The sequence below is a fragment of the Camelus dromedarius genome, chromosome 27 (assembly GCF_036321535.1).
Source record: "Camelus dromedarius isolate mCamDro1 chromosome 27, mCamDro1.pat, whole genome shotgun sequence".
Taxonomy (NCBI): domain Eukaryota; kingdom Metazoa; phylum Chordata; class Mammalia; order Artiodactyla; family Camelidae; genus Camelus; species Camelus dromedarius.
In genome coordinates, this window is record NC_087462.1 from 23,961,631 (window position 1) to 23,988,694 (window position 27,064).

Below are 27,064 nucleotides of genomic sequence, written 5' to 3' on the forward strand. Positions count from 1 at the left end.
CTGCAGGCTTAGTTCTGTATTTTGGAGGAGGAGGAAGGCAGCTTCTGGGAGTGTGAGGGGATGTGACTGCTGGAGGTCACAGAGCCAAGAACGAGGACGGGGATGTGGTCCTAAAGGTGTGTTGACAGGGGCTCATCACAGAAGATCTGGGACCAGCTGTGGTGGCTGTGCCCAGCAACAGGGCTGAACTGTGATGGGGGCTGCGGGGAGGGTCCCACGGCGGTAGGGTAACGCCATGTGTGACAGATCAGGGTCTATTAAAGGTCTGAATATGCCCAGAATGAGTCTAGGAAGACAGACGCTCGCCTGGGGAGGAGAGGGGGAGGGGAGAGAATGGGGCCCTTATTTTCACATCCAAAGTTGAACATTTTCCCAAAAGCATGTATTATGAAATTAAAAGCAAAAAAATCACCAGTGAATTCTTACTAAAAAAAAAAAAAAAGACTCTCAGTTCTGGGGTCTCTGGGGGACAGGGGCTTCAGAAGGAACCAGTCCCCCAGACTCCAGGGTTGTGGCCGGAGGAGAGCTGCTTACCCGTGGCCCTGTGGCTCCGTCGGCTCCCGGGTGGCCGGGCTCCCCCTGCGGAGACACAAGGCTGCAGCCAGGTGTGCACAGCTGAAGCCAGAGGTTCCCCCGCCCCCTCCAGTCCCCTCTTCCAAAGGGTGCAGGGCTGATTGCACATGACTGGCACCCCAGGGATGGGGCTCCCTGAGGTGGGCCTGCGAGACTTCCCTCTGACCCCATGTTGCATAGAGATGGGCCACTGAGCCGAGCGCCCAAGGCTACTTAGCCACACAGCAGGCCTGGCGGGAGGCCCTGTCACTCACCCAGACCCACTGCCTCCCGCCCCCTGTGCCAGTGTCTGACCGCCGGTCAGACAAGTCCCCTGGCCCTGGGCTCTCCCGGACTCCCAGCCCGAAAGAGCGAATTAGAGGCGGAGCCGCATCTCCACCTCACGAGGGCGGCTTCGGGAGCCAAAGCGGCAAACTGAGACGTCACCTTGGGTCCTGGGGCGCCATCCGGGCCATTCTCTCCCCGAGGCCCCGCGCTCCCCGCTTCACCCTGCAACAGAGGTGTGTGCGCCGTGAGTGAGCGCTGAGGGAGGCTGGGGGTCTGCGGGCTTCCAGAGTGTTCTGAGAGTGTGCCTGCGCCCACCCAGGGGACCGTCTGCTCTGGTCTTGGGGCATAGCTGGAGCAGCTCAGGGGCTCAGCTGGTTTGGAGGCAGGCTGGCCAGGATTTGGTGGGGTCTTGAGAGGCTGGGGGAGCAAGGATGACACCCAGTCCCTGGCCTGGGGACAGGGCAGAGTGGGGCCACCTAAGACGGGAACCAGAAGACTTGAGGGTGTGAGGGAGGGTAACGGCCTGGATGACTTGCCAGGCTGATGGTGAGTGGGATCCTGGCCTTCCTGCTGCCTCTCTCTGGTCTGCCCTGGTCATCAGCCTCTGTGCCCATCATGTGAAAGGGCCGGGTAGGGGCTTTACTAGGCAGACAGGAACCCGGGAGGTGGGAGGCAGGGGGACCACCGGGGGAGGGGCATGTACCTACCTTGGGCCCTGGGGGTCCAGGGACCCCTGGCTGGCCTGGTGCCCCATCATGCCCCTGAGGAGAGAACAGCAGAGGCTGAGCCCTTGGGCCTGGACACACTGGCTGGGCCTCTGGCAGCCAGTTGGCTACCCGCCCCCCCAAACTCCCCAGCATACCAGCCCACCCTTGGTGGCAGTACTGGTCACACTGGGTCGGGACAGTGACACCCTCCCCTCCTCATCCCTTTAGGGCAGGGATGGGGTCAGACCTGCCTCTGTCCCCTGTCCCCACCAGCCCAGAACACGCCTCAGTAGGTGTGCGCAGAAGGAATGGATGGGGGCTCGTGAAGGAGAGGGAATTCACTTGTTCCATCAACAAACATCTCTGAGCGCCCTCTGCGGGCCAGGCAGAGGGTCAGAGCAGGCCGAGGGCAAAGAAATATCCAGGTAAATGCATAGCGCCACGTGGGGAAGAGAATAGAAGAGAATGGCAGGGCGGAGAGGGGCTCAGGGAGAGTGTGCTCCAGCAGGTGGCTGGGGACAGTCCTCTGGAGGAGGGGATAGTTTTGCTGAGGCCATCAGGAGGAGGAGGAGGCCCGGCCCTGGGCAGCGGTGGGGGACGATCAATCTGGGTCACTGGTTCCCAGACTTGAATGCAGGTCGGCATCACCCAGGGCGCTGCTGGGACAGAGCCCGGCCCACCCCCAGCGTCTGGCTCAGTGCCTCTGGGGCGGGCCCCAAATGCACATGTCTAATGAGCCCCCAGTAATGCCGATACTGCTGGTCCAGGGACCGCACTTTGAGAACCACTGTCCAGGACCCTGATGTGGGAACAAATCTGATGCATTTGAGTAACAGAATATATTTTTTAAGAGTGAGTGAGTGAGTGAGTGAATGAGATCCTGACTGCAGAGACAGAGACAGAGCAGCCACGCACGGTGAGGTCCCGGGCCTGGTCCTGCCGTGCCCAGCCCTGGTCTTTCCCCCCAGCCACTTCCCACATCCCCACCAAGAAGCTCCTCCAAGGTCCCCCACCTTCTTTCCAGGAACATCGGGCCCACCCTGAGGGGGAGACCGTGGGGATGCTAGAGAGAGGTCATAGCCACTCAGACACCAGGCACACCCCTCCCAGCCCAGAGACCCCGAGCCTCGCAGAGAGATGTGAATAGGTGGTGGGGCTGACAGTCCAGGACTCCACTCTGACGTGGTCCCTCCCAAGCTGAGTGACCCTGGGTAAGTTGCTGCTCCTGAAAGCGGGGCTGGGATGCCCCCAGTGTCGGAGGGGGTGGTTGCGAGATTAGAGAGAAAGTACTGAAGGCCCCTGGCTCCTGGCAGGCGCTCACTAAAGGGGGTTTCTCTCCCACCCTTCCCTCTTGCTCCGTCCAGGGATCTGGCTCCTTCAGGGAGAACCATGGCCTTTTCTACCCCGGCAGGCGCTGCTCCAGGAGTGAAGAAAAGAGCTGACATCTGGAGAGGGCTGCAAAAGCTAACGTTGTTTTACTATTCAGTCCTCACAACCTGGTATGAAGGCAAGGCAGGAAAGGCCTGTCATGCTCCCATTTGATAGATGAGTAAACTGAGGCCCAGAGAGATGAAGTCACTTGCCCAAGGTCATGGAACTTGGAGCTCCATCTCCTAACCCTGTGGCTTTGGCTTCAAGGAGGGGGTGGGAGAGGGAAAGTGTTGGGGGGAGGGAGCCAGCACCCCCCCCCCCCCAGGCCTGAGACCAGGAGTGAGGACACTTACCTGGGGCCCTGGGGGTCCACTCGGGCCCTGGAACGAGAAAAGAGAGGGTGTTAAATGTGATTCTGGAGGCTGCTCCTGGGCTGTCTTCCTTATCATCCTTATCATTGTAAAAGATGACAAGTCCCAGAGAGCAGGCAGGGCTGTTGCTGGAACCCAGCTGGGCCGCCCATTCGTGTGTCTCGGATGGAAATCTGCATTAGATCTCAAGCAGTAACAGTGGACTGCAGACTCCCTCCCAGGAATGTGGGGCTGTGAGAATTCTGCCGGGGCTGGGGTCCTGGTCCAGCCGTGCCCCACTGCTGGTGGGGACAAGAGTGCAGGTTTGTGCATGTGGACAGCAGTGTGGACAGCCACACGTACAACCCCAGTGTGGGTGTGTGTGGGAGGGGGCTTCCAGGCCAGCAGCTACAGTCCTGCCAGCCCAGGCCTCTGAAATGCCCTGGATACTGACCGTCTCGCCGTCTTGTCCAGCTTCTCCTTTGGGACCCTGAGGGGGCATGAGAAGAAAGCAATGAGGGGAGGCGGGGACTGCACGGCTGACTGAGCCCGCATCTCCTGCCAGACCCTGGGATGGGGCTGCAAGTACATTCCCTCATTCCAGCCTCACCAAACCTCTGAGAAGGGGGTTTCATTGTTCCCACTTCACAGATGAGAACGTTGAGGCTCAGGGAGTTAGTGCCCAATGTGACAAGGAATGGGTGAGCCAATTGGGGGGCTGCCCTGACAGCGGACCCCGGTGGTAGTCTGGTGGAGGTGCCAGCTCTGCACTGGGGGGGAAGGACAGCTTGCCGTCCCTGTAACCCACATCAGGATTACAGAAAGGGGTAGTTCAATGAGGTCTGGCCTCCAGAGTTTGGATTAGGACCAGGGGAGGACAATTGAAGCTTAGTTATCACTGGGGAGAAAGAGAAGGGGAAAGAAAAAAAGAGAAAAAGAGACACAGAGAGAAACAGACACGAGGGAGAGAGAGGGAGGGATCGGGGGAAAGAGGTTGGTAGAGATTTGCAGAGAAATTAGCCACATACAGTCTCAGGGTCAGGACTGGGACTGAGAGTACAACCAAGGTCGGGGTTCGGGTCTATGAATCCACCTGGGGTTACAGTGCAAGGTCTAAATTGGGTTAGGGGTCTGGTTAGTGTCAGATTTAAGGTTTGATTGGAGTTAGAGTCTGGGTTGGGGCTGGGTCTGGACTAGGGATAGGGCTGGGGTTGGGGCTAGCTCCGGGATCAGGGTTTGGGGTTTTGGTGGCTTCAGAACCAGGTCCATGCCCTCTCTTACCATGGGGCCTGGTGCTCCCCTGGGGCCGTCTTTCCCGGTGTCTCCAGGAGGGCCCCGGGCCCCAGGGGGTCCAGGAGGCCCTGGGGGCCCAGCGGCTCCTTCCTGCCCTTGGTCTCCCTGAAAGAGGCGGGGCCCAGCGTGACCCTGCGGGTGAGGGGAAGGGGGCCTGGCCTCCAGAGGGAGGCCTCCTCAGATGCACGGCCACATGCCTTCCCCTTCCCCGCCCTCAGCAGGCTCCCAGGAGAGGGCTTTGTCGTTCGTTGGGCCTCTTGTCACTTCTTGGTGGTCACATGAACGGACAAGTCCCTATACGTCAGCAAGAGAGGCCAACAGGGCCTTGAACTGTCCATGGCAGGTGCCACCTCTCCAGCTCCAGTGCCCGAAGCCCAGCTATGGTGTCGAGGTGGGAGATGGGGCACACTGGCAGTGAACAAGGCACCAGTGCCCACCCAGGCCCCTTCCTGCTGGGACAGGGACTGCGCACCTCCTGAAAGACCTTCCTGGTTGGCCAGCTCCTGTTTTACTAAGTGGTGGAGGTGCACTCTCGGGCATTCGTTCCCGAGGAGAAACGGGTTCACACAAAAACCCATGCATGGATGTCCACAGCGGCTTTATTCATAATAGCCCCCCAAACTGGAAACAATTCAAGTGTCCTTCAGTGGTGAATGGTCAACCAGCTGGGCTACATCCATATCACGGAACACAGCTCAGCCAGAAATAAAAGGAAAAAAGCGTTGACACATGCAGCAACCTGGATGCATCTCGAGACAATTATGCTGAGGGAAGAAAGCGGGTCTCAAAAGGTTCCATACCGGATGACTGCATCTACACAAGAGTCCTAGAGTGCGAATTTCGTAGCGATGGAGCACAGCTTAGCGGTGGCCAGGGGTCACGGAGCGGGGCAGGGATGGAGGGGACTGTAGCTATAAAAGGGCAGCAGGAGGGGTCTGCGTGTGGTGGTGGCAAGAATCTCGAGGTGTAAAATTGCATGGAACTAAGTAGACACGCAAATGGGTGAAATAGGTGAAACTGGAAGCAGGCTGTTGGATCACATCAATGTCAGTTTCCTGGACGTGAGATTGCACTACCGAGCTGCAAGATGTTGCCCCGGGGGGAGCCTGGGTGAAGGGTACATGGAGTGTTATTTATTACAACTGCATGTGAGTCTATGATTATCTCAAAAAAAGGGATGGTCGGTGGGGGGTACCCAAAGGGCCACACAGTCTCTCATGCAGCACAGAATCCCTGACCCTCGGGCCACGTTAGTACTGGCTCAGACCTCAGGCAGCCAGAGCCCTCACCTTGTGGCCCCACCCACAAGGGGAGACCACAGTGCCACTCACACTTCCCGTTGCCCCAGGGGTGCCCACCTAGCACGGGCACAGGAATGGGGTACGCCTGGCTCTCAGTGCCAGCGGCTCCCAACCTTCCTGTCACCAAGAAAGGAAGGAGCCTTTTGCAGATCAGGACCATGCTCTGTGCCCAGCGCGGACGGGCGAGGCCTCCTGGAGGTTACCTCGCCCGCCCCTGTGACCAGCTGGCCGGGCACTGCTACTGTCCCATTTTACAGATGGAGCGGCCGGGGCTCTGAGAGGGTAGTCATTTCCTCATGACTACAGAGTTTGGAAAGGGAGTGGCTCCTCTGGCCACGGAGGCAAGTGGTCTCTTTTAGACACTTTTTTTCATCCATGGGCCCCGTGATAAGAGAACTTGCCTCTCTGGACAACTGCCCCTAAGACATAGCTTGTTTTCCCAATTAAAAAATTAACAGAAGCGCTCAGTGTCCACCGCGTGTATCTTCTGATCAGTCTGACTCAGCCAGTGTCCTGACCGAGAGGATAGAACTCCAGCCAAAAGTAAAGAGAACTGGGTTTGGTTCAGTCACCCAGCCGGTGTGGCGTGGGTGGTGGGTAATTCCTGTCTCTTTTTACACCATATCAGATACCCTACCCACTGCTGCTCCTTTGGGAACCACTGGCCTGGCCTCTCCTTATCAAAGCAGAAGATGGGTGTGGATACTTGAGTAGGTCCCAGAGGGTCTTCCCCTGAGTTCCTCGGGGGCGAGGCGGGCCAGCCTCCTCCTCCTCTCCCCGCCGGGACTGGCTGGCTGAGGTCTCGCCCTGGGAAGGCGGGGTGAGTCGCGGGGAGCACGCACACCAGGAGCCGGGACCCGCCACTCGGCCAGTCTACCTTGAGGACGTGGCGACCGTACACGTGATGGTCTCTACTTATAAAGCCCGGGTTGAGCCTCGGGAAAACCATCTGGTCAGCAAACAGGTGTGTGGTGAGAAAGGCAGGAGGGTGATTTAGAAACCACCAGGCTACTTTACGGAGGCAAAGCCACTTAGCCCAGCCTGGGGAGAGGCAGCTTGGTCACTGGAGGACCACGTATTCCAGGGACGGCTGCCGTGCTTGGTTCCACCCCACCGGCTCCTCTGCAGGGACCCTGCAGTCTTCAAGAGCCAGAGTCTGTCTCCTCCTGACTCCGAGTGGGCCCTGTGACTGGTGTGACGGGCAGAATGCAGTGGACGTGAGGCTGTGTCTGTTTCGGAGACAGCTCTTAACCAGCCTGGCGGTTCCGGCCTCCTGCCTCTTGGAATGCTGCCCTCTGGGACATCCCTTTGGGAACCCCCTGCCAGGATGAGAGAGGCCCGAGGCGCCCAGAGACCCACGTGTGGGCACCCCCAGCTGAGCTCCCACCAACAGCTGCATCAATTACCAAGACCGGCTTTGTGGCTCCACCGCAGGGGTTCTCCACGCTGCTTCAGCCTCCATCGAGGAGACCCCTGGCTCGGCACAAGGCAATTCTGGGTCCCTGGGCCCAGGGGGCAGAGACTCTGATCTGTTTGCACCCGGGGTGCTGGGTGCCCACTGTCATGACTGCCACACATCTTTACCTCGGTAGCTTGGAGTAAGGGCTGTCACCCCCACTCCCAGTGGGAGAAACCGAGTCTTACGAGGAAGTGACTCATTCCAGGTCACTTGGCTGGTAAGTGGCAGAGCTGAACTCTGGGCTCAGGGCTGCTGGCTCCAACCACAGTCTCCCCTCTTTCTGGGGCCAGTGCCCTCAAGAGGGTCAGTCTCCAGCCTGGGCTGGGCCAGCCCCACTGTCTGCCCATCTACGGTGATGAGGGTGACTGGGATGTCTGCCAGAGACCCTCCTCTTTGCAGGGGACAGCAGCCTCGGCCAAATCAAGGTGCCTGGGGCCTTCACTTTCATTTAAATGAAAACGGGCAGCGAGACAGACCACGGCGGGGAGTGGGGAGGCTGGGCACCTCTTTCTGTGATAAGCATAGGGACCCAGAAGAAACACTAGGTATGCCTTATAATGATATAAAACAAACCACGCGGGGTGGGAGGAGGGTGCTCAGTTCTCACCCGGGGGCCGAAGTCTCCTGGTGCACCCTAGGGACAAAAAACAGGGAACCCATTACGGCCATTTGTATTACTTCCTCACATGTATGGAACATGAAGCTCAGTGCTTCACGTTCACGGCCTCACTGCATTCCAATAAAAACAGCACACAGGCTCTATATCATCTCCATTTCCAATGAGGAAACTGAGGCACAGAGAAGCTAAGTAAGTTGCCCAAGGCCACAGAGCTAGCAGGTCCAGGGCTGGGAGCCGGGTGGTCTGTTATCTGTTGCCAGCCCCCAGACACAGCGGAGCAGAAGAGTGAGGGATGGTAACTGATGCACGGTTTTAAGTCGCCAAGTTTTGGGGCAGTATGTTATATAGCAATAGATGCCAAGTTTCTCTCTGGTTTCAACGCCCCTGCCTTAATCATTTCTATGACTTGGTGGCATTAGCCAGACGGGCGGGAAGGTGACCACTGCTGGCCAGCAGCACGAGTGTCTCATCATCTACGAAGTACCCTCAGACCACGACCTCGTGCAGTTTTTCCCATGTGACGCTGCTTCTGCCTTACAGAAGGAGACACTGAGGCCCACAGAGCTGGGCAACTTTCTGAAGGCCACACAGTTGAAGGGGGAGCCGGAATGTAAACCTGAGGCTCTGAACACCGGATCCTGTGTTGTGCTCAGCCCTGATGGTGGAGTGGAACCCTGGCCGTACTGACCTACAAGTGCCTGACCTCTGACCTATGAGGGCCACATCGCAGTCGGGGTTGGGGGTGGCCCAGCCCAGCCATGCCCTGCCATGCCTCAGAAGTGCCCGTGGGTCCTGCCACACCCAGGGCTGCAAAGACCGCAGGGCCAGCTCTCTCAGTCTTTCCTTGGAGAGGTTCCTCATAAAGAAAGGTATCAGTGGTCCCTGTTCAACCCCTGGGCTTTCCTGGCACCCTCCCTGTTTCAGGATTGATTCTTTTGGAAACCCGTCATTCTGGGTAGACTGTGCTTTGAGTTTTGTTACACTCCGGTGCCAGGAGAACTCAGATCCAACCCTCCAAGTACTTTAAATTGTCAAATGTAAGCTTTGTAACCACTTTAGGAGGGAGGCACGACTAGCCCCACTTTACAGATGGGGAAACTGAGGCTCCAGGAGGGGATGTGAGTTGCCCAAGGCCACACTCTGGAACCGGGGTTTGGAGGCAGGTTTCTGGCCTCCTTGATCAGCCTACTGTGTCTGGATAGCCGCCAGCATTGCTTACCTTTTCCCCTTTGGGGCCTGGAAGTCCCTGGAGAAGGAAGGTAGAGACAGAAGAGGAGTGAGTGAGGAGGACGAGGCTGGCCCCCCTTCTCGCTTCCCCGAGGCTGTGAGGGCAGAAGGGCCTGTGAGGCTGAGTAGAGCCGTGGGCGGCCGACTGAAAAAACACACGTGCCTGTTAGCCCTTAGGAGGGGTGCTCTGCTGACCCCAGGAAAGCTCTGCACCTCCATCCTCACCACGAGGGAGACGGGGCCAGGGCAGTCACTGGCGTCCTCTCTGGACAGGGGCACATGTGCTAGTCATTCCCCCAAGAGAACAGAGCCCTCTCTGCTCAGCACCCGCGATGCCCAGGTGCCAGTGGGGAGGTCACCCCCCTCGGAGCCTGGCGGGGTGTGAATGCGGGGCTGGCTCCCTGCAGGCCACGGTGGCTGCCATCTCTCTCTGGCTGCAGGGAAATGTGTCTCTTTCAGTCTTGCCAAGTTACCAGGACTTCTAGGGAAGAGGATCAGGCCAAAAGGCACCGACTGTGGAGCTCAGAGACCCCAGGGTGGGGCCAGGCTGGGGTGGGACAGCTTGGCGTTCACACTCTTGGTCAGGGACTGACCTGATCACTGGCCTCCATCCCAAACCATCCATGTGTCCCTTCAGCTAGTAATGGAGTCGCTCACCCATTCATTCAACAACTCATCCATTTAGGGAGTTGGTAATTTTCTTCCATCTTTACTAATGCACACGTCATTCAGCTCTTCAGTCACTTGTTCATTCACTCATTTCTTCACTCATTTATCTGCTCAACCTTCATGCATTTGATCATCCACTAACTCATCTACTTTTCCATGCATCCTACTGTCTGTACAGTTACTGATTCATTAACTCACTTGACTGTCCATCCATCCATCCATCCATCCATCTCCAATCGTTAATTTTATTATGCTGTCTCTCTGTGCGTCTCATTCATTCTGCTGAGGATGGCCGTGGACCACACGCTCCTGGCCCAGGTGCTGAGAACTCTTCAGCCTGACGCCCACCATCTAACTCCTGAGACTGAATGGAGGGACGCGTCATGCCTGGGGCCTGCTAGGAGGGGCTCGTACGTTTTGAGGGCTGACTGGGCACCAGGGACAGTGCTGTCCACAGTTCTCTGCATCCCGGCCTCCCTGTGGGGAGAGTTAATATGCCTCAGGCTCAGGAGCTGAAGAGGCCTCCCCAAGGTCGCACAACCAGCAGGTGGTGGAGCTGGATTTGAACTCAAGTCTGACGGTCAAATAGCTTCTCTCTGTGCTCAACCAGGTTCTCAGTGGCTCATCTCTCTGGCATCCACGGTCATTTCCAACCCTAGGGGCAGGACCCCACCCCAGGACCACCAAACCTGCCCTGCTATCACTTACGGGTTTGCCATCCAGACCCAGTGGCCCCTGGAAAATGAGAGAGAAAGAGCAGAGGTTACACAAGGGGAAGGCATTCCTTCTGTGTTTTATGACCCAGAGGCACTACTGAGTGACAAGAGACCAAAGCCTGCCCTGAGCCCGTGGTCTGGGCGCATCTCACATGGACGCAGGGTGGGGGGCATCTCTGTGCTGTTTGTTGCCCAGAACCCCCTCTCTGATAACACAGCCTATTTCTTCTCTAAAGCCACCCTCATCCACCCCGCAGGGCTTGGGCGCCTGACCACACTCCCTCGGCCACGGTGAGCCGGCCAGGGGTGAGTGCTGTGCCGGGGGCTGTGAAGGGTGCAGCTTCAGAAGAAAGAGGGCCCCTTTCTCCTGACGGGGCTAAGCCTGGAGCTCCTAGGGGCACCGCATGGCTTGAGAAAGAGCCAGCAGAGAGGAAGGCAGGGCTGAGAGGCAGAGAGAAAGGCAGGCGAAGGGCTTGAAGCTGAAACTACCCCTGCACACTTCTGGTTTGTCAGCAAATACATTTTTTTCCTTAAGCCAGTTTGAGTTGAGTTTCTGTCACTTGTAACTTGTTAGGGGCTGAATGTGTCCCCTCAGATTCATGTGTTGAAAGCTAACCCCCGATGTGATGATGTGTGAAGGTAGGGCTTCTGGGAGGTGATGAGGTCATGAGGGTGGGGCCCTTGTGAATGAGATTAGTGCCCTCATAAAACAGACCTCAGAGGGCTCTCTAGCTCGCTCTCTGTGTGAGGACACAGTGAGAAGTCAGCCGTCTGCAACCCTGGAAGAGGGTTCTCACCAGGACTCAACCACACTCTCCTCAATCTCAGACCTCCAGCCTCCAGATGGTGGAGAGAGATTTCTGTGGTTAATAAGCCACAACAATACTTTCTTAGAGTGGCCTGAACTGACTAAGACATAACTGGAACAATCCTGAAAGCTCCTTTGGCTTCCAGCATCGCTGTGGCCTTTGCAGGCAAAAGCCAAGGCTGACAGAAGCCAAATAACACAAGCGTGGGTCCAGAGAGCTGGGGCCTCTGTGGTGTCTATTGATGGCCAGTTACCACCGCACAGCAGCCCCTACTGGGCCCCTCTACCTGTCCACCCATCTAACAAAGCCTTGCTGAGCTCCACCTCCTTCTGGGGTCTGGAGGAATCCAACAGGGGGGCCATGGACTGGGTCCATCTGGTCTCTGCCAACCCTTGTCCTGCCCCCCACCACTGCCCCCTCATCCCCACATGCACTTCACTCTTGACCTCAGCAAATGTCCTCGGCAGCTCTACTTTCCTGAGCTTTTGCACACACTGCCTGCCTGCCTGGCACACCCTCCTTGCATTTGGACGCCATCTTCAGCTCCATTACCTCCTCTTCCACAAACCCTTCCAGGCTCCTCCATTTCCCAGAGGCAGGCTGTCTGTCCCCGCGCCCAGCACATTTCCTAACTGTCACGTGTGACACAGTGTATTGTTCACGTGTGGTCTACATGAATCTTCCAGGAGACCTAGGGAAGGGTCTGATTCCTGCACCTCCAGGGCCCGAAGGAGACCTGGCACAGAGCGTGTGCCAGGAAATGAGTGCTGGGTCAGGCCCAGGGAAGGCAGCCAGGAAGATGAACCGTGCACACATACATATCATACGACATGGAAAGTGAAGAGAGGGGACAGACAAGGGGATCTGCAGGACGAGGGCCTGTCCAGCTTTGGGAGGGGCTGGAAAAGATGAGGGAGCACTACCCTGAGGAAGTAACATCTGCGGATGTGTCATGGGGAGGGCACGATGGGCAGAGAGAACAGCCCAGCAAAGGCAGGGAGGAGGGAGTGTGCAGGGGGCCTGCCGGCAGAGGGGCAGTTTGGCCTCAGCATCAACCCCCAACCCTGGTCTCACAACCGTGCACAGTTTGTCCCTGCGGTTCCACTGCTATGGCTGCACCCCTGGCCCAGCGTCAGGGTCCTCTGTGGCCAGGGGCCAGCAGTAGTTAGATGACCCATGTGTCTGGTCTCCTCAAGCTCTGAGACTTCTTTCCCATTTTCACGCCTTTGCATGGGCTGTTCCCTCTGCTTGGAATGTCATTCCCTGCCTCCTCCAACCAGTGAGAGTGACTCATTCTCGGAGACACACTCCGGCTCCAAGAAGCTTTTCTTGGCCCCTGGTTGAGGCGGTCTCTTCTTCCACAGTCCTGGACACAACCTAGGAACTGGCGAGCCTGCCCTCTGGGTCCAGCAGCAAATGGCCAATTTTCCTGGCTGGATCTCCAGGCTGTCTGGCAGACAGCCATCTGCCGATTCCCCAGATGCCATGACGGCGGCCGCTCCTTGGTGCCCTCGCAAACGGCCTCACTCCAGGCAGGAAACCACGGAAATTCTGAAAATTGGTCCCTTAAGTGCTTCTGGCCACCCACTTCACAGTTGGCCGAGGGTCTGGAGGTCAGGGTGATGGCCTGGGGGCAGCTGGGGTCCCAGGAGAGGTGGGGGCAGGGCCATTTCAAGGTCTTGGGGGTCCAGGCCCTGGGGGGTCACGGTCACAGGTGCATTCTGTCCCTGTCATCTGCGACTCACCAGGAGCTGCCCGAGCTCCACCCCTCATGCTCAGGCCCTGCTAAGCCTCCTCAGGGCCATGCCCCTCTGGGCATCTCTACCTTGGACCCCTCACCTGGGCCCAGCCCTCTCAGCTGCCACAACACACAGAACCCAGTCCCATCCTGGGGGCTGTTGGTGGCCCCCTCTACTGAATCACAACAGAAGCCCTGCATAAGGCAGGTGTTATCATCCCCGTCTTATAGGGGAGGAAACTGAGGCCCAGTGAGGGAAGACCTTGCCCCACATGCAGCCAGAAGAGGAGGAGGCTGGAGCCCGGACGGCAGACGGCAGGCACTTCAGTTCTGTGTCCTCTCTGCACTCAGGCCCCTGCAGCGGTCTCACCTGGCCCTTGGCCACTCTCTCCCCTCTAGTCCCCCTTCACATGCCTCAGAGTTCAAACCTTCCCTGCTCCATGCCATTGCCCACTGGATCGCGCCTGCCCACGGCACTCCCCCGTTACCTTGTCCAGCGTGGCTGCCACCACAGACTCTGTGACCAGGCCCTGCATGTGTCTGTATTTCCTGCTGACCTGAGCCCAAACACAGTGCAAACTCTGCCCCTCTCTAATCTGCATGGATTAAAAAAGCCGTGACGGGGGGAAGGGTATAGCTCAGTGGTAGAGCGCGTGCTTAGCATGCTCTGGGTCCTGGCTTCAATCCCCAGTATCTCCATTAAAAAAAAAAAAAAGTTAAGGAAAAAAAGCCATAATGCAGATGGAAATGAAAAAGAGACAACGATGCAGCTTAGAAATGTATAAAACTCTTTCCTTTCCAAGAAATAACAAGTGTTGGCGAGGATGTGGAGAAAAGGGATCCTTTGTGTGCTGTTGATGGGAATGTAAATTGTGCAGCCACTATGGAAAATAGTACAGAAGTTCCTCAAATAATTAAAAACAGAACTACCATATGATCCAGCAATCCCATTTCTGGGTGTATATCCAAAGAAAATGAAAACAATAATTCAAAAAGATACCAGCAAACCCGTGTTCATTGCAGCATTGTTTATAATAACCAAGACATAGAAACAAGCTAAGTGTCCACCAATGGATAAAGAAGATATATACACATAGACACCCATATATACACAATGGAATATTATTCAGCTATAAAAAAGAATGAAATCTTGCCACTTGCAACAACATGCATGGACATCGAGGTGCATTATGTTAGGTAAAAAAGTCAGACAGAGAAAGACAAATACCGTATGGTCTCACTTACATGTGGAATCTAAAACAAAACAAAGCAAAAAGAAAAAAACCCACCAAGCTCTCATAGATACAGAGAACAGATTAGAGGTTGCCAGAGGTGGCGGGGGGCGGGGGTGACTGGGGGTGAAATGGATGAAAGGGTCAACAGGTACAACCTTCTAGTTATAAGATGAACGAGTCTTGGGGATGTATGTGCAGCCTGGTGACTAAAGGCAACAGTACTGTATTGCATATTTGAAAGTTGCTAAGAGAGTAGATCTTAAAAGTCCTCATCACAAGAGAAAAAAAAAAAAAAAGAGACAAAGGTGCAGCTTAGAACCAAATAAAGCTCTCTTTTCTTCGTACACCAGGAGGGAGGGCACAGTGGCCTCATGGCCAAGTCGCTGGCGGCAGCTGGGGATGGGAGCTGGTCTCAGGACCTGGACCGCGTGATGAGCTCAAGGCGCCCCTGACAAAGGCCAGGACACAGTTGCAGACGTGGGAGTAACCTTGCCCAATAAATGCAGTTTAGGGGAGCAAAATAAAATGTCTGGACTCAGTCCTCCATATCCGCCATGGCATCTGCCCTCACCACAGCCCTGGGAGGCAGGGGCCATGACCCCTCCTACAGAGGCAGCTGAGTCAGCGGGATTGTCCCAGGCTGAACCAGGACCCCCTCTCCATGCACTGCTCTTCTCCTGCAGCACAGGGTAGCAGGAGTGGCAGATGGCCGTCCAGGGAACCTGGGAAGAAGGCTCACAGGCTTTGCCTTCCTTCCAGGAGTCCTTGTACATCTGTCTCCCTCACTGAGCAGACCCTCCCCAGGGAAGGGTTCTCTGGACCCTCTTTCACTTTGAACCTCTAACAGAGAGAGTGCTGGTTCAGACAGACACACTTGCTGTGTGACCCTGAGAGATCCAGTCAACCTCTCTGAGCCTCAGCCTCCTTATCACCAGTTCTCCCTAGCAGGGCTGTTCGTGCCTGGGCTTCACTCCTGTTTTCCCCTAAACTCTGCCATACCCTTGGGTCCCTGCCAGCCCTTGGGATTCAGAAAGAGCTGCTCCAGTGGTCTCACGTGCATACCTGGTGCCTCCTGAGACCCTGTGCACTGTCAACCCTCACACTGTTTCCTGGACCCAAGCTGGGTTTTCCCATCTCACTTCCACTGTACAGTGTCCTGCCTCTACCTGGAGAATGCCTACTCATTCTTCAAGACCCAGTTCAAATGGCCTCTCTTTTGGGAGCCCCCCCCAGGGAGCAGCAGCATCCGTCCAGACAGCCTGCTGCACATCTGGGTCTCCATCCTTCGGGAGAACAGTCCTATAGTTGACCTCTCGGAGGCACGTGGAGGGGTCAGACGAGGCAGCCTCTGGATTCAGACACACCTAGGATCAAATCCTGGCTTACCCAAGTACCAGCTGGTGACCCTGGGCCTTGTCATCTGTAACAGGGAGATGGGCCTCCTTGCCTTGTTATGTTCACTCAGTGAAACATACAAACTTCAGGAGACAAAGTAAGCGCCACCCACATGCCCCCAGTTCTTCCACCAGAAGTGGGTGGGGGAGTGCTGACACCAGCATTTTCAGATAGCAGTCCACACCACAGAAGCACATGCAGATCCCTGCCTTTCTTATTTTTAAAGCCCTGTATGGGCTGAACAATACACATCTGCGGGTCCATCTGCCCATGGGTTGTGGGAGAATCTCGTCCCTGTGACGCACATCATAGTCAGCCCTCCTCACTCTGGGTTCCACGAAGGTCCCACCATGCACGTGAGATTCTGAGCATCATTTCCACAACCCTCCCGGGACCAACACCTGTAGTCTCTCCCAGACACTGCCCTGGAGAACTTTCTAGAATGCAAATCTGACCACACTGCTCTCCAGCTTGAGCCCCTCTGAGGAGCCTCACTCCTGAAGGATGACGTCCAGACCCCCTGGCCTGGTGCCCCAGGCCGGTCACTGTCCTGATTCAGTCCCTCCCAGGGCTGGGCTGCTCTGGTCCGTCACTGAGTCCCCAGGCCCAGTTCTAGTTGACGCGAGCACGCAGAGCAGTAGGTGCCGCTGTAGAAGGGAGCCCGGGATGTTCCCTTGGCTTTGAGCCCAGAGGGAGAACCTCAGTGCCACCAGCTCTCTCTAAATGCGCTCTGACGGCCAGACCTCAGATGCTCCCTCCTGAGCGTGATCGTGGGCCCCCTGCCTCCTGGGCGGGGTGCTCCCCTCTGCCAACTCTGAGATTGTCCCTGGTGGGTCATCGACGGTGCAGCCTTGGTCCCCAAGGCCTCTTTCTGGTCTGTGAGAAGCCCCAGAAGCGGCAGGAAACCCACTTCGCACCTAGGGCCCTACCTGACTTTGGGATCACAGAGCTCTCGGCTCCCAGGACTTGGAGTTTTGAAGAAGTGACTAAAGCTTGTAGTTTCTGAATAAAGGCAGAGGGCACGTTAAGAGCAGCGATCTGGGAGACGCCGACTGCGGGGCTGAAGGAGAGTCATCTCCGATTCCCCAGGAACCCAAGATTGGAGCTGTGCATGGTTGGATGTGATGCCAATAACGTTCCCCTGGCAAACACAGAGCCCCAAGGTGTAAGTATTTAGAGAGCAGAGGGTGCTGACCTGGCCTCGGGGAAGGAGCCAGCCCACAGCCATGGCCTTGGGATATGGGGGTGGCTCTGGGCTCATCTCTGATGACACCGAGGTAAGAAGGCTGTGCCCAGGCCCCTGAGTTCTCTGTCTGAGGCAACAGCTGACCCTTGGAGAGGCTGCTGGTTTACCCGTGGTCACTGGGAGTCACTGAGGAGGGGACTCGCAGAGGGGGTGGGGCAGGGGAAAGAAACAGCCTGGCATTGGAGTCACACGGACATGCCCAGCTTGGGGGCACGGTTTTGATCCGTCTTATCCTGCAGGAGGCTGGGCTCTGGTCTGTGAACCCTAGAGGGAGGGTCCTGCCCGCAGTTACTCTATGTAATGCCTTTCCAAACCATTGTCCATGGAACACTGTCCTACAGTGTGTTAACAGGCTCGCCTGGGGAAGGGAGTTCCACAGCCAAGTAAGTTTCAGAAGGGCTGGCTTACACCCTGTGCAAGACTTGCCTGAGCCATCATTTTGCCTGTGGCTCTCCAGGAGGGCAAGGCTCTCAGCCGCACTGGGCCCCTTGTCTCAGGGCCTGGCTGAGTCTTAGCAAAACAGCTACTCTGGCTGAGTGACCATCTATGAAGCAGGCATTTCCATGGGTGGAGGGAGGCCCAAGCCTGGCTCTGGGTGCTCAGAGAGGAGGAGAAACAGCCTGGGGAAGGGCCAGGGGCTGGTCAGAGAGAGCCAAGGACAAACCTGGATTGAGGGGAGCAGTCAGGCTTGGACCAAGGCAGGACAGTGTCCAGGCTGAGTGTCCCAGCTGATAACAAGCTGGTTTGGAGCAGGATGGAGCCGTTTTGGGGAGCCGGGCCATCTGGAAGAGCAGAGCCCCAGACTGGGTGGAGGCATGGCCTTGGTGGCAGAGGGTCTTGTCCCATCAAGGCAGCCCTCCGTTTCCCCGAGCATCAGCTGCTCCAGCTGCTTGTCTCCCCGCACCTCCCACCAGAAGAGTGGAAGGAAGGACACCAGGCAGCCCACGAGGCAGCTTCATGGAGTGAAGGCAGGCCTTGGGCCTTGCCTGGGCTCCAGTCCCCTCTCTGAGCCACAGCTTCCACACACCGGGTATCCTGAGGGTCAGACGCCCCAGCACTGTGCCCAGAGGCGCTCGGTTCCTGCAGGCTCCCTCCCCTGCCTGATCAAAGCCATGGAATTCACCAGAGGTTTTCAACGCCTTCTGCCCTCCTTGAAGCCCCACAGCTGTTTACAAGCCTGAGTTCTGCTTTGAATCACTCCTTCCCAGTGCAGATCGGCGGAGCTCCAGGGCGTGTGGGAGCAAACAAAGCCCTGCACAGCGTGAAGGGCAGGCCAGGTGGAGGGAGAGCCCCCCTCACCCGCCCCCCGCCCCCCGCCCCCTGCCATGCTGACCCAGCCCTTGGCCTCACGCAGGGTCCCGAGCAGCCCAGAGACTTGGCTGCCTCACCTGTAAAACAGCGATCAGGCCATTCTATCAAATGACGAGTTCAACACGGGTCCCTGCTCGGTCCCCTCTGTCTCCTCCCCCAGGCCAACCCCAGACGTGCGACCCTGCTGGCCAGCGCACAGCACACACCAGAGGCGAGCCGCGCTGAGAGAGGACTTCCGAGCAGCAGGCGGTGGGACTCCCCGCTGGACCACCGCCGACATCTCTTACCTTTGTGGGTTTGCTCCCTCCTTCCCTCCCCACCGTTGAGTATTTCCTAAGCAGCATTTCGAGAGAGTCATCTTTTGAGAAATATTAACCAGAATGGCAAAGCAGGGGAGGTTTCTCAGGGAAGTAAGTTGGGGCCCGTGGAGTATGGTGACGTCATCCCTGGAGCTTTTCAATGTCCACCAGGGAAGAAGCCTCCAAGGGACCGTCCCCTCTGTCCCCTCCGCGCGGGGCTGGCTCTGCCCCTCCCTGTTAGCTGTGGCTCAAGCCTCCCACAATTGGCGAGAATATCCGTTGAACTGAACGAAATCAATACACTGGCCGTGTTTGGGTGATGACAGGAGTCAATGCTCAGACCGGCCGGAGCTGGGTGACTGTCTTGCTTTCTGGAAGTAATTAATGCTGATGGCCCCCGTTGGGGAATGGAGGCCTCAAAATGCACGAGGCCGGGGCCCCCTGGATGAGGGGGCTTACCAGGATTATCAGTCCAGGGCCCAGTAATTATGGCCCAGATGTTGACAATTCATCAAATTACAAGGCTCTGGGGGGCCGGGGTCCCAGCCTGGGTCGTGTACATTCCTGCGTGAAGGCTCTCTCATTACGCTGCCCCATGGGCAAGGGGGTGGGTGGGCAGCCCCCCAGGGCAGGTCAGCACCATGTGGTTCTGGTTTCTCAGGCCAGGCCGTTTGCACACACGTGGGCCACAGCGAGACTGCTCCGGCTGAGCAATTTCCCAGACTCGAATTCCCCCCGAGGGTAAGGGAAGAAAGGACCCCCACTTCTTATGTCCAGCCTGGCTGCAGCAGGGGCCTTGGTGGTGGCACATGACTCCTCCTGGGGAGCCCCTCCTCTGGATCTGGGGCTCCCTGTAGAGTGGGCCCTGCGGTCACAGCCAGCTGTGGGGGGGTTCTGTGCAGGCGGGGAGGCCTGCCTTGCCCTGCCCTGCCCTACCCTGACTCCTTGGCCCGCCCCCGCTGCCCCCTCCCACTCCACGTCTGTACAGCAAAGGGCTGGGCCAGGGCGGGGCTGGCCGGGAGCCAGGCTTGGTTTGGTTTGGTCCACGCAGTTTAAAAACAAAACAAAACAAAACTGAAAAACCAAAACTAACCGAATGAGTTTGCGTCATTTAAAAACTGTGATGTTTCACATAAACATCTGGAGTACGGACTTTCTGTGAAAAACTGCAGATCTCACACTTGGGGGCCACGGCTCCTTTAGCACCGCCCCCAGCCACAGGCTCCACCCTACCCTGTGGCCTCACACCTGGCCCCGCTGCCCCATTGAGGCCACCTGCCAGCTCTGGAGGGGGCATCTAGGTTTGTAACCCTTGGCCAAGAAAATATCTGGATCTCTTTGAGCTCTGCAACTCTGTGAGGCCAGCTGGCTTCTATTCTGCGGGGAGGGCATGCTCGGTGACTCCCCTGCGTGCGCTGGAAGCAATCGCCCGTGTGTCCTTATACATCATGGCTAGAAGAGGTGGTGCCATGCCTTTGAACCGATCCCCAAATACCTGCTTCAGTTACACACTGGCCTGTTACATGATGACCCTGTCAGGTATCAGGAGAAATTGTTCCTGGGTGGGTGGGGTGAAGGGGAGTAACCGGCCTGACTCCCACTGGGTGTGGGAGGATGGAAGGTGGATCCGTGAGTCGGACTTGTCTGCCTGAGAGCTGCCTCTGGCCCGGCGTCTCCAGCTCAGCCAGGTGGGGCTGGTCTGATGGAAGGCGAAAGAAAGAGCAGACAGGCTGGGGCACCCATCTTGGTGGCGGCCTCCGCTGGGGTGAAAATCTAGCAGGATGGACCAGAGGGGTGACCATCCCAGTGTGGCTGGAACCACGCGCCTTGCAGCAGACATGGAGGCACTCTGCAGGGACCCCTGATGCCCCGGGCTGCACACCTGATCTGCCCTCTGGCCTTCAGCCTCAGTCTGCAGGGCTGCTTCCCTGCTTCCTCCCAGCCTCACTCACGTTTGAATCTCTAGCCTCTCTGAAACCCTGGGCTTTGGTGTGGGCCCTCTTTGGTTTCCTTGGATGACACAATTGTCACCCACTCGTAATGGATTGGTTGGAATCTTTAAGAATCCAAAGACTTTGTATAGAATTTGTGTTTCCAGTTTTTCTTGACATGTTGGAAGATGTGCTAATGGTCCACCTGCCTGGGCGGAGCTGCGGCGCCACCTTTAGATGGGGCACGTGCCCCCCTAGTTCAGCCCAAGCTCAACTGTTTCCTCCACTCTCGTGCACCCAGCCAGCCCCCTATTTCCTCACCTGGCTTGTGGGGTATCAGGGAGCTTGTGAGCCTGCAATTCTAGCTCTGAACCATCTCTCCAAACCATGTCCAAGTCCAGTCCCCCACCCACCCCTGCCTAGGAGTTGGCCTCTCTCCTGGACCAGCCTCCACCAGCCTCCTTGCCTCCAGTCTCCACATACCCATCCTTCCTACCCAGCGAGGAGAGCAGGGGTTGCCCTGACTGCCACGGCCCTACCCTGAAGACCTTGGAGCGAGCTGCTTAACTTCTCTGGAGCCTGCTTCCTCCTCTGGAAAGTGAGCATGGTGTGGATGGAATGGCTCCAGCGTGGAGCTTGGCACCTGGGGATTGAATGAGTGTGACTGTAATGCGCTGCGCCAGTTTAGGGGTAAGAATCCAGGAAATGGTGAGGAGCTCAAAGACACACACCTTTACCTTCTCATCTGGACATCACTGACCCTGAGCATGGCCCTGTCAGTCAAGGACCGTTATTACCTCCGCTTTACAGATGATGAAATGGAAGCTTGGAGAGGCCAGGCATGGCCAGCTTGGCTTGGGACCCCAGCTTGAATCTTGTGCCTAAACCCCGCACCATTCCCATCTCCCCACCCCCCTCTGGCTTTAGCGGCACCTGTCACAGCCTCACCCCATCCTCAGGGCAGAGCTGCAGTGCCCCTTGGCCTGGTAGACAAGGACCCCTCCTCTGTCTCCACGGGCCTCCTTCCAGACTCACATGTCACCTCTGAGACGCCTTCCTCAACTCCCCCTCGTCCTGCACTGAGAAAATCCTGTTACTGACCCGCTGCTCTGTCTTCCTGATGCCTCCCTCCCCGCACTGACGGATCCTGAGGCTCCAGTGTCCCCCAGAGGCCTGGCTCTGAGGGATGTCTGTGAATCTTTGACGTGCCCCTCCCCCGGCCCCTCAAGCCGGGCTGTGCCATCCTGTCCCATTGAGGAGGCCAAAAGAGAGGCCTCGGTGGTGGAAGGACCTGCCCTTGTAGGGAAGATGACCCACTGGGGCCAGTCTCTCCCTAGATGCCCTTCCTGAAAGCCCTGGCTTGCACACCTTCAGTGACAGGGAACTCACTGCTTCCTGGGCAGCCTGATGGGTTTGCCAAGCTTTAGTTCAAGCCTGGCCCTTCCCAGGTAGGAGGCCACTGCAAGCTCACTCCACCTTGTGGCCCTTGGAGAGGCAGCCACCTCGCTCAATGAAGCTGGGCGCTCAGGGGCCCCCCTCCTATTCCCTCACCAGCCCGGCCTGTCTTGGGTGCACCCTCTCTCTGGACATTCCCCCGGCCGCTCCCCACTTGGTCTTTTCCAACCTTGGCTCACACCTCCCTTCCTTTGGGCGGCGCCCCGACACCGCCGCAGCCTGGGCCTGGGTAACAGACACTCTGCAGCAACCTGTGTTTTCTTGGTGCTGAACTGTGATTCTCTTTCCTGGGTTTATTTCCCACTATCTGTATCCCAAATGCCAAACAAGTGCCACATGCATAGCGAGAACACAGTAAATACTTGAATGAACCAACTGTCAAGTGAACTCTTCTGTGAATCAATGTCCGTTTCCTGCTGGCCCCGGTGCCTGGCCTGGGAGCACTAGGGGGCGCCCTTGACCTGCTGAGGGCGCCAGTGGACCCCTGCCCTGGGCCACAGCCTGGGTGCCGGGCACTGGACACTGGCCAGAGAGGGGCCTTCACCCCAAGGCTCTTCCTGCTGGGGTGGCTGGCTGTCACAGGACCTGCCACCCACTGAACCCAGCCTGTACACCGAGTGCCAGGGCTTTTGTCTACGGAGCCCCAAAGCCCACTCACTGCCCACCGTGTGGGCAGGACAGGGGGCCAGCCCCTGATTTCAGGAGACTCTGGGTGGTCCTGTTTCATACCCCAAATAACGGCTTTCTCTCAAGTCTGTTTACTCGGAGGCCCCGAGTCTGCCCCAGTGGCCTGGTGCAGGGCTGAGAACACGCTCTTCCTTGCCCGGACAGGGTGATTGGCTGCCTGGGGAAGTGGAAAGAGCCATCTACCCGTGTGGAAGGCACCACTCCGCAAAGACGTAGCCACAGGCACACCCGGAAAGGGCAGGACAAACCCTGCTGGCTCCCCCGGGGCTGTCCCTGCTGAGAGCCCTCCCGGGGCTGGACACGGGGAGAGGGAGCCTCCAGAGAGGCTCGTATCTGGGGCCGGGTCTCCCCGGCCACTGCCTGGAGCATGCAAACAGCTACCGAGGGTAAGTGGGCATCTAGGAACTGGGCAGAGGAGCAGCAGCTCGGCCCTCCTGCCCTTTGGCTGCCCCACATGTGACCCTCGAGGAACATGGGCCCAAGGCCGGGCCAAAGAGCACCTGTGATGGGCTTCTGAGAGACCCTGGGGAGGGAGAGAGGAAAGGCCAGCTCGGTGGCCGTTTCCCTTGGGTCTCGCTGTGGTCCCCCGAGGTTCCAATCTGGGGGCCATTAGCAGGGGCTCGGGAAATCCACTTTGATCCCATCCCCGTTCCACCCGGGATCTGGGGGACCGCAGAGCAGCTCTGCAGGGGTCCGATGAGAATGGGATGAAAATGAGACGTAGGATGTTGAAATCTAAAAACAGATGAATTGGGGATATTACAGATGAATCGTTTAACTAATTACATTTTTACAATCAAAGCTGTTTTTGAACTCCGAGAGTGCAAAAAAGCATATGAATGCGCGGTGCCCTGTGGTCTTTTTTGTTCACTTGATTAATTCCAAACAGTCTAACTGAGTTATTCATTTCAAAATTGGTCCCAGGCAGAGGCCCCGTCTCCTAGCCCACATTTCAGCTCAGAGTTTATGCTGTCCCCAGGGCCCAGGCTGTCGATGCCCCCACGACTGAGTCTGTGAGCAGCTCTTGTCTCCCCTCACCCACACCCGGGGGGGTCTCAACCAGATGGTGCCTGGGGACCTGGGTGCTGCCAAGCGTGAGGAGTTCCGGTTCTGGCCCCTCACCTGTCAGAGCCGGTCGGCAGCTCCCGCCAGCCCTCATTTGTCCAGTCTGCCCCCTTTCACTCCATTCTTTCTGGGACGTTCTTGGTTCAGCCGCCTGAAATGATTGTAGCTGCCTCCCACCTGGACCCCCTTCCTCCAGTCTCTGCCCTGCAACCAGGGAGGCCTTTCCAATATATACATCTGGCTGCACCCTTCTGGGTGGGTGGGTGGGGGCCCCACTCAGCGTCATCTTCCCACCTTTCCCTGCCCTCCCTCAGTCACTGTCCCCGGGGCACATGGGACCACATCTCTCCCTCTGCCGCTTTTATTGTGCCTGTGTTGGTGGAATATGCCTTCCCACCTTGTCCTCCTGCCAAACTCCTACTCATCCCTCAAGACACACCCCCATTGTCCTTCTATGAGGCCTCCCCTGGTCCCAAGCAGACTTAGCCTCTCCTTCCTCCGTGGGGCCCAAGGCCCTGCCGGGTGCCTGACTGCCCTACACACGGTGCCACAAGGATCTCTATGTGGGAGGGTCTCACCGTGTGGGGTCTAGGGAGTCTTTAGGGGGAAGCCAGGCCCTGCGTGTTTGCCCTGGTGAGATCCGTAAAAGGGGCACAGCCACGCTCAGCTTCAGTTTTTCAATCCACAAAATGGACACAAATCATCATGTCCAGGGATAGGATGTCCTTTGAAACAGCGAAGGGCTGCACAGATCCGATCCCCACCGTTCTCACCCAGGCCAAGCCTGGCACTTTGCAAACGTGGACACAGAACCAGAAGGGCTGAGTGGCTGCTGCGGGCAGGGGGTGGGGAAGGGCTGGGTCATGGCTGTGGTCCCCTGGCCTTGCCCTGCTTCACTCAGCTGCTCCCTGACAAGGACAGGACTGGCCAGGGAAATGCAGTCGGACATTTCGTCAGAGGGGGATGTTTTTCTTCCTAATTTCTCATGATCACTATGACACGGAGTATGGCTGAGGAACAGGAAAGAGGGCGGATGGAGAAATCGACTTCTTTGTTTCAGTTAGACCTGAGTTTCTCTCCTTCTTCTTCTTCTTCTTCTTCTTTAAGGAAAGCAGGTTTGATTGTTTGGGGGTTTTTTGGGGGGAGGTATTTATTTATTTATTTGGAGGGACTGGGGATTGAACCCAGAGCCTCTGGCATGCTAAGCATGCACTCTACCCCTGAGCTACACCCTCCCTCTCCCAGGGTTTTAATTTGATAATGGTGGGGGGTGGTGAAATGGGGAGAGAGCTCCAGCGCCAGGTCAAAATCGGGATGAGGAGGAGAAACAGAATATTCACTCCAAATATCTGTCCCTCTGGGTGGTGAGAGGAGAAAGACCCTCCTGCTGACGCCCGGCCAGTCTGTGCCCAGGCTGTTGCTGCAGCCTGCTTACTGACAGGGTGGCTGGTTTGTGAGCCTGGGTGCTAGTCTGGGCTTTGCCAGGCGGGTGGCCCTTGTGTCTCGGCCAAGTCCCATCAGCCTCTGAGCCCCGCTTCCTCCTCTGTCTAGCAGGGCTGAGATCGCCGACCCCCCCGGGGCCGTGGGGGCGTAAGCCCCCAGCAAGCACTGAGTCTGGGCGCTTGGCCCCTGGCACGTTGGAAAGGCTTCCGGGGGACGGAGCGGACAGTTCTTTCTCTGGTTCCTTCGGGAGGGGGAATCGCCCAGGCCCTGGCAAGGCAGCCTGTCTCTGGGGACGAGTGGTTTCGGTAACACAGAGCCAAGTTTCCTTGGCCTCCTGCCTGGGTCAGCCTCTCACCATGGCCCACAGGAGTCTACTCCAGGCAGTCCCGGAGACTTCCCCAGCCTCCCCTTCTACCGTTTCCCGCCCCTCGCTGGCCCACTCCAGCCGCACCAGCCTCGCATGTACCCCGGATGCACGATGCGGCTCCAGCCTCATGACCCATGCACTTCCTTTCTCCTCTGCCAGGAGCACTGATTTTCTTTCCCTCCAAGATTGCGGCATCTTTTCATCATTTAAGTCTCAGCTCAAATGTCATCTTCCCCAAGAGCCCTCTGATTATTTAATCCAAATTAGACCCACCCATCCGCCCGGCCAGACCCCTCATCACATCCCCTGCTTTCTTCTCAGTCTAGCACATTTCAGTTTGAAGCTGTCTTGTTGGTTCATTTTCTTGGTTGTTTCTCTCCTCCCCACCACAGACAAAAGCCTTGTCTCTCTTGTTTGGTGCTGGTCCAAAGGCCCAGAAAAGCCTCTGGCACAGACACAATGATTGATGGTGTTTCCACGGTGGCAAGCCCCCCGGTGGACCCCAGGGCCTCTGCACTGGTAGTCCTCGCAGGGTTTCATCATCTCGATGTGCCTCTGGCCTCACGACCTAACACTCTCCTCAGACATTCAAATACACAGAAATATTAAGCCCTGGAAGACTTACCAAAAACACATTTTCCAAAAAATGTTTGAATTGTCTTCTGAAGGTGTAAAACAAACCAGAAAGTCGCTAAAGCTCAATGTTGAGATTTCAAAAAGTCCAAAAACCAGAAAAGAGGGAAAGGTGAGGGTTTGATGTTATAAGGCAGAGATAATGAGTCTAATGTTTTCTGTGCAAAAGTCAAGGGGTAGGCAAGACTGTAGCTTGCGTGAGAGGCAAGACTTTCTGTCTCAGACAGAAGCCACAATTTGGAAAGGAAACAAGAGTTTGTGATAAGAGACCTCTAAGAAGGTCACAGTGACCCTTAGTTGTTCCTCCCTCGCGATCTCATGGCAAATTGGCTGTTGGTCTCTCTCCTCCACAGCTCCCCAAAGACTGCAACTGGGTCTGATTCTCTTTGTGCTATCCTTCTGGATTTGTTGAGCAGAACCAAGCCTATTTATGAGATGGTAAAATCACTTTATAAACATAAATGCTGCTTACTACCCTCACATGCAAGAGTGATGTGCCCAGGGTTCCTGCAGGTCCCACCTTGGACTCAAAATGTTCTGAGCTCAAAATGCCCCTTGTGCTGCTGATTCCATGATGTCTACTGCCCCTGGACCAACTGAGATCTGAAAGCTCTCAAGGGCTGGTGATTTCTTCTTTCAACGCTATACCTGCAATTCCAAGTGCTATCACCAGAGGGCAGTGAGGATCACACAAACTTTATGAAAACTAGTTTATATAATCTCTGAAGACTGCACTTCCAATGAAAACATACCCTAAATTAAAACAAGATCCATCCATCCATCCGTAGATTTTTACCTTATCATACCGGCATAGATTTAAAAGTATAATACCCATGGCTGGGCAGGGCTTGGGGAAACATGTAGCATGCGTGTGCTGTTGGTGGGGATGGAAGTTAGC

The 27,064-nt window shown here is 56.8% G+C and overlaps 1 protein-coding gene across 1 annotated transcript in view; it reads right to left on the minus strand.

The window, feature by feature from the left end:
- COL23A1 (collagen type XXIII alpha 1 chain) overlaps positions 1-27,064 on the minus strand; it is a 301,135-nt gene that overhangs the window by 15,233 nt on the left and 258,838 nt on the right. The window contains exons 6-14 of the mRNA XM_064480158.1: positions 10,545-10,571; positions 9,160-9,186; positions 7,929-7,955; positions 4,550-4,666; positions 3,723-3,758; positions 3,272-3,298; positions 1,548-1,601; positions 1,000-1,062; positions 535-579 (exon numbers count right to left, since the gene is read on the minus strand). Of these exons, the coding sequence (XP_064336228.1) occupies positions 535-579; positions 1,000-1,062; positions 1,548-1,601; positions 3,272-3,298; positions 3,723-3,758; positions 4,550-4,666; positions 7,929-7,955; positions 9,160-9,186; positions 10,545-10,571 (423 nt within the window). The remainder of the gene's footprint in view (positions 1-534; positions 580-999; positions 1,063-1,547; positions 1,602-3,271; positions 3,299-3,722; positions 3,759-4,549; positions 4,667-7,928; positions 7,956-9,159; positions 9,187-10,544; positions 10,572-27,064) is intronic.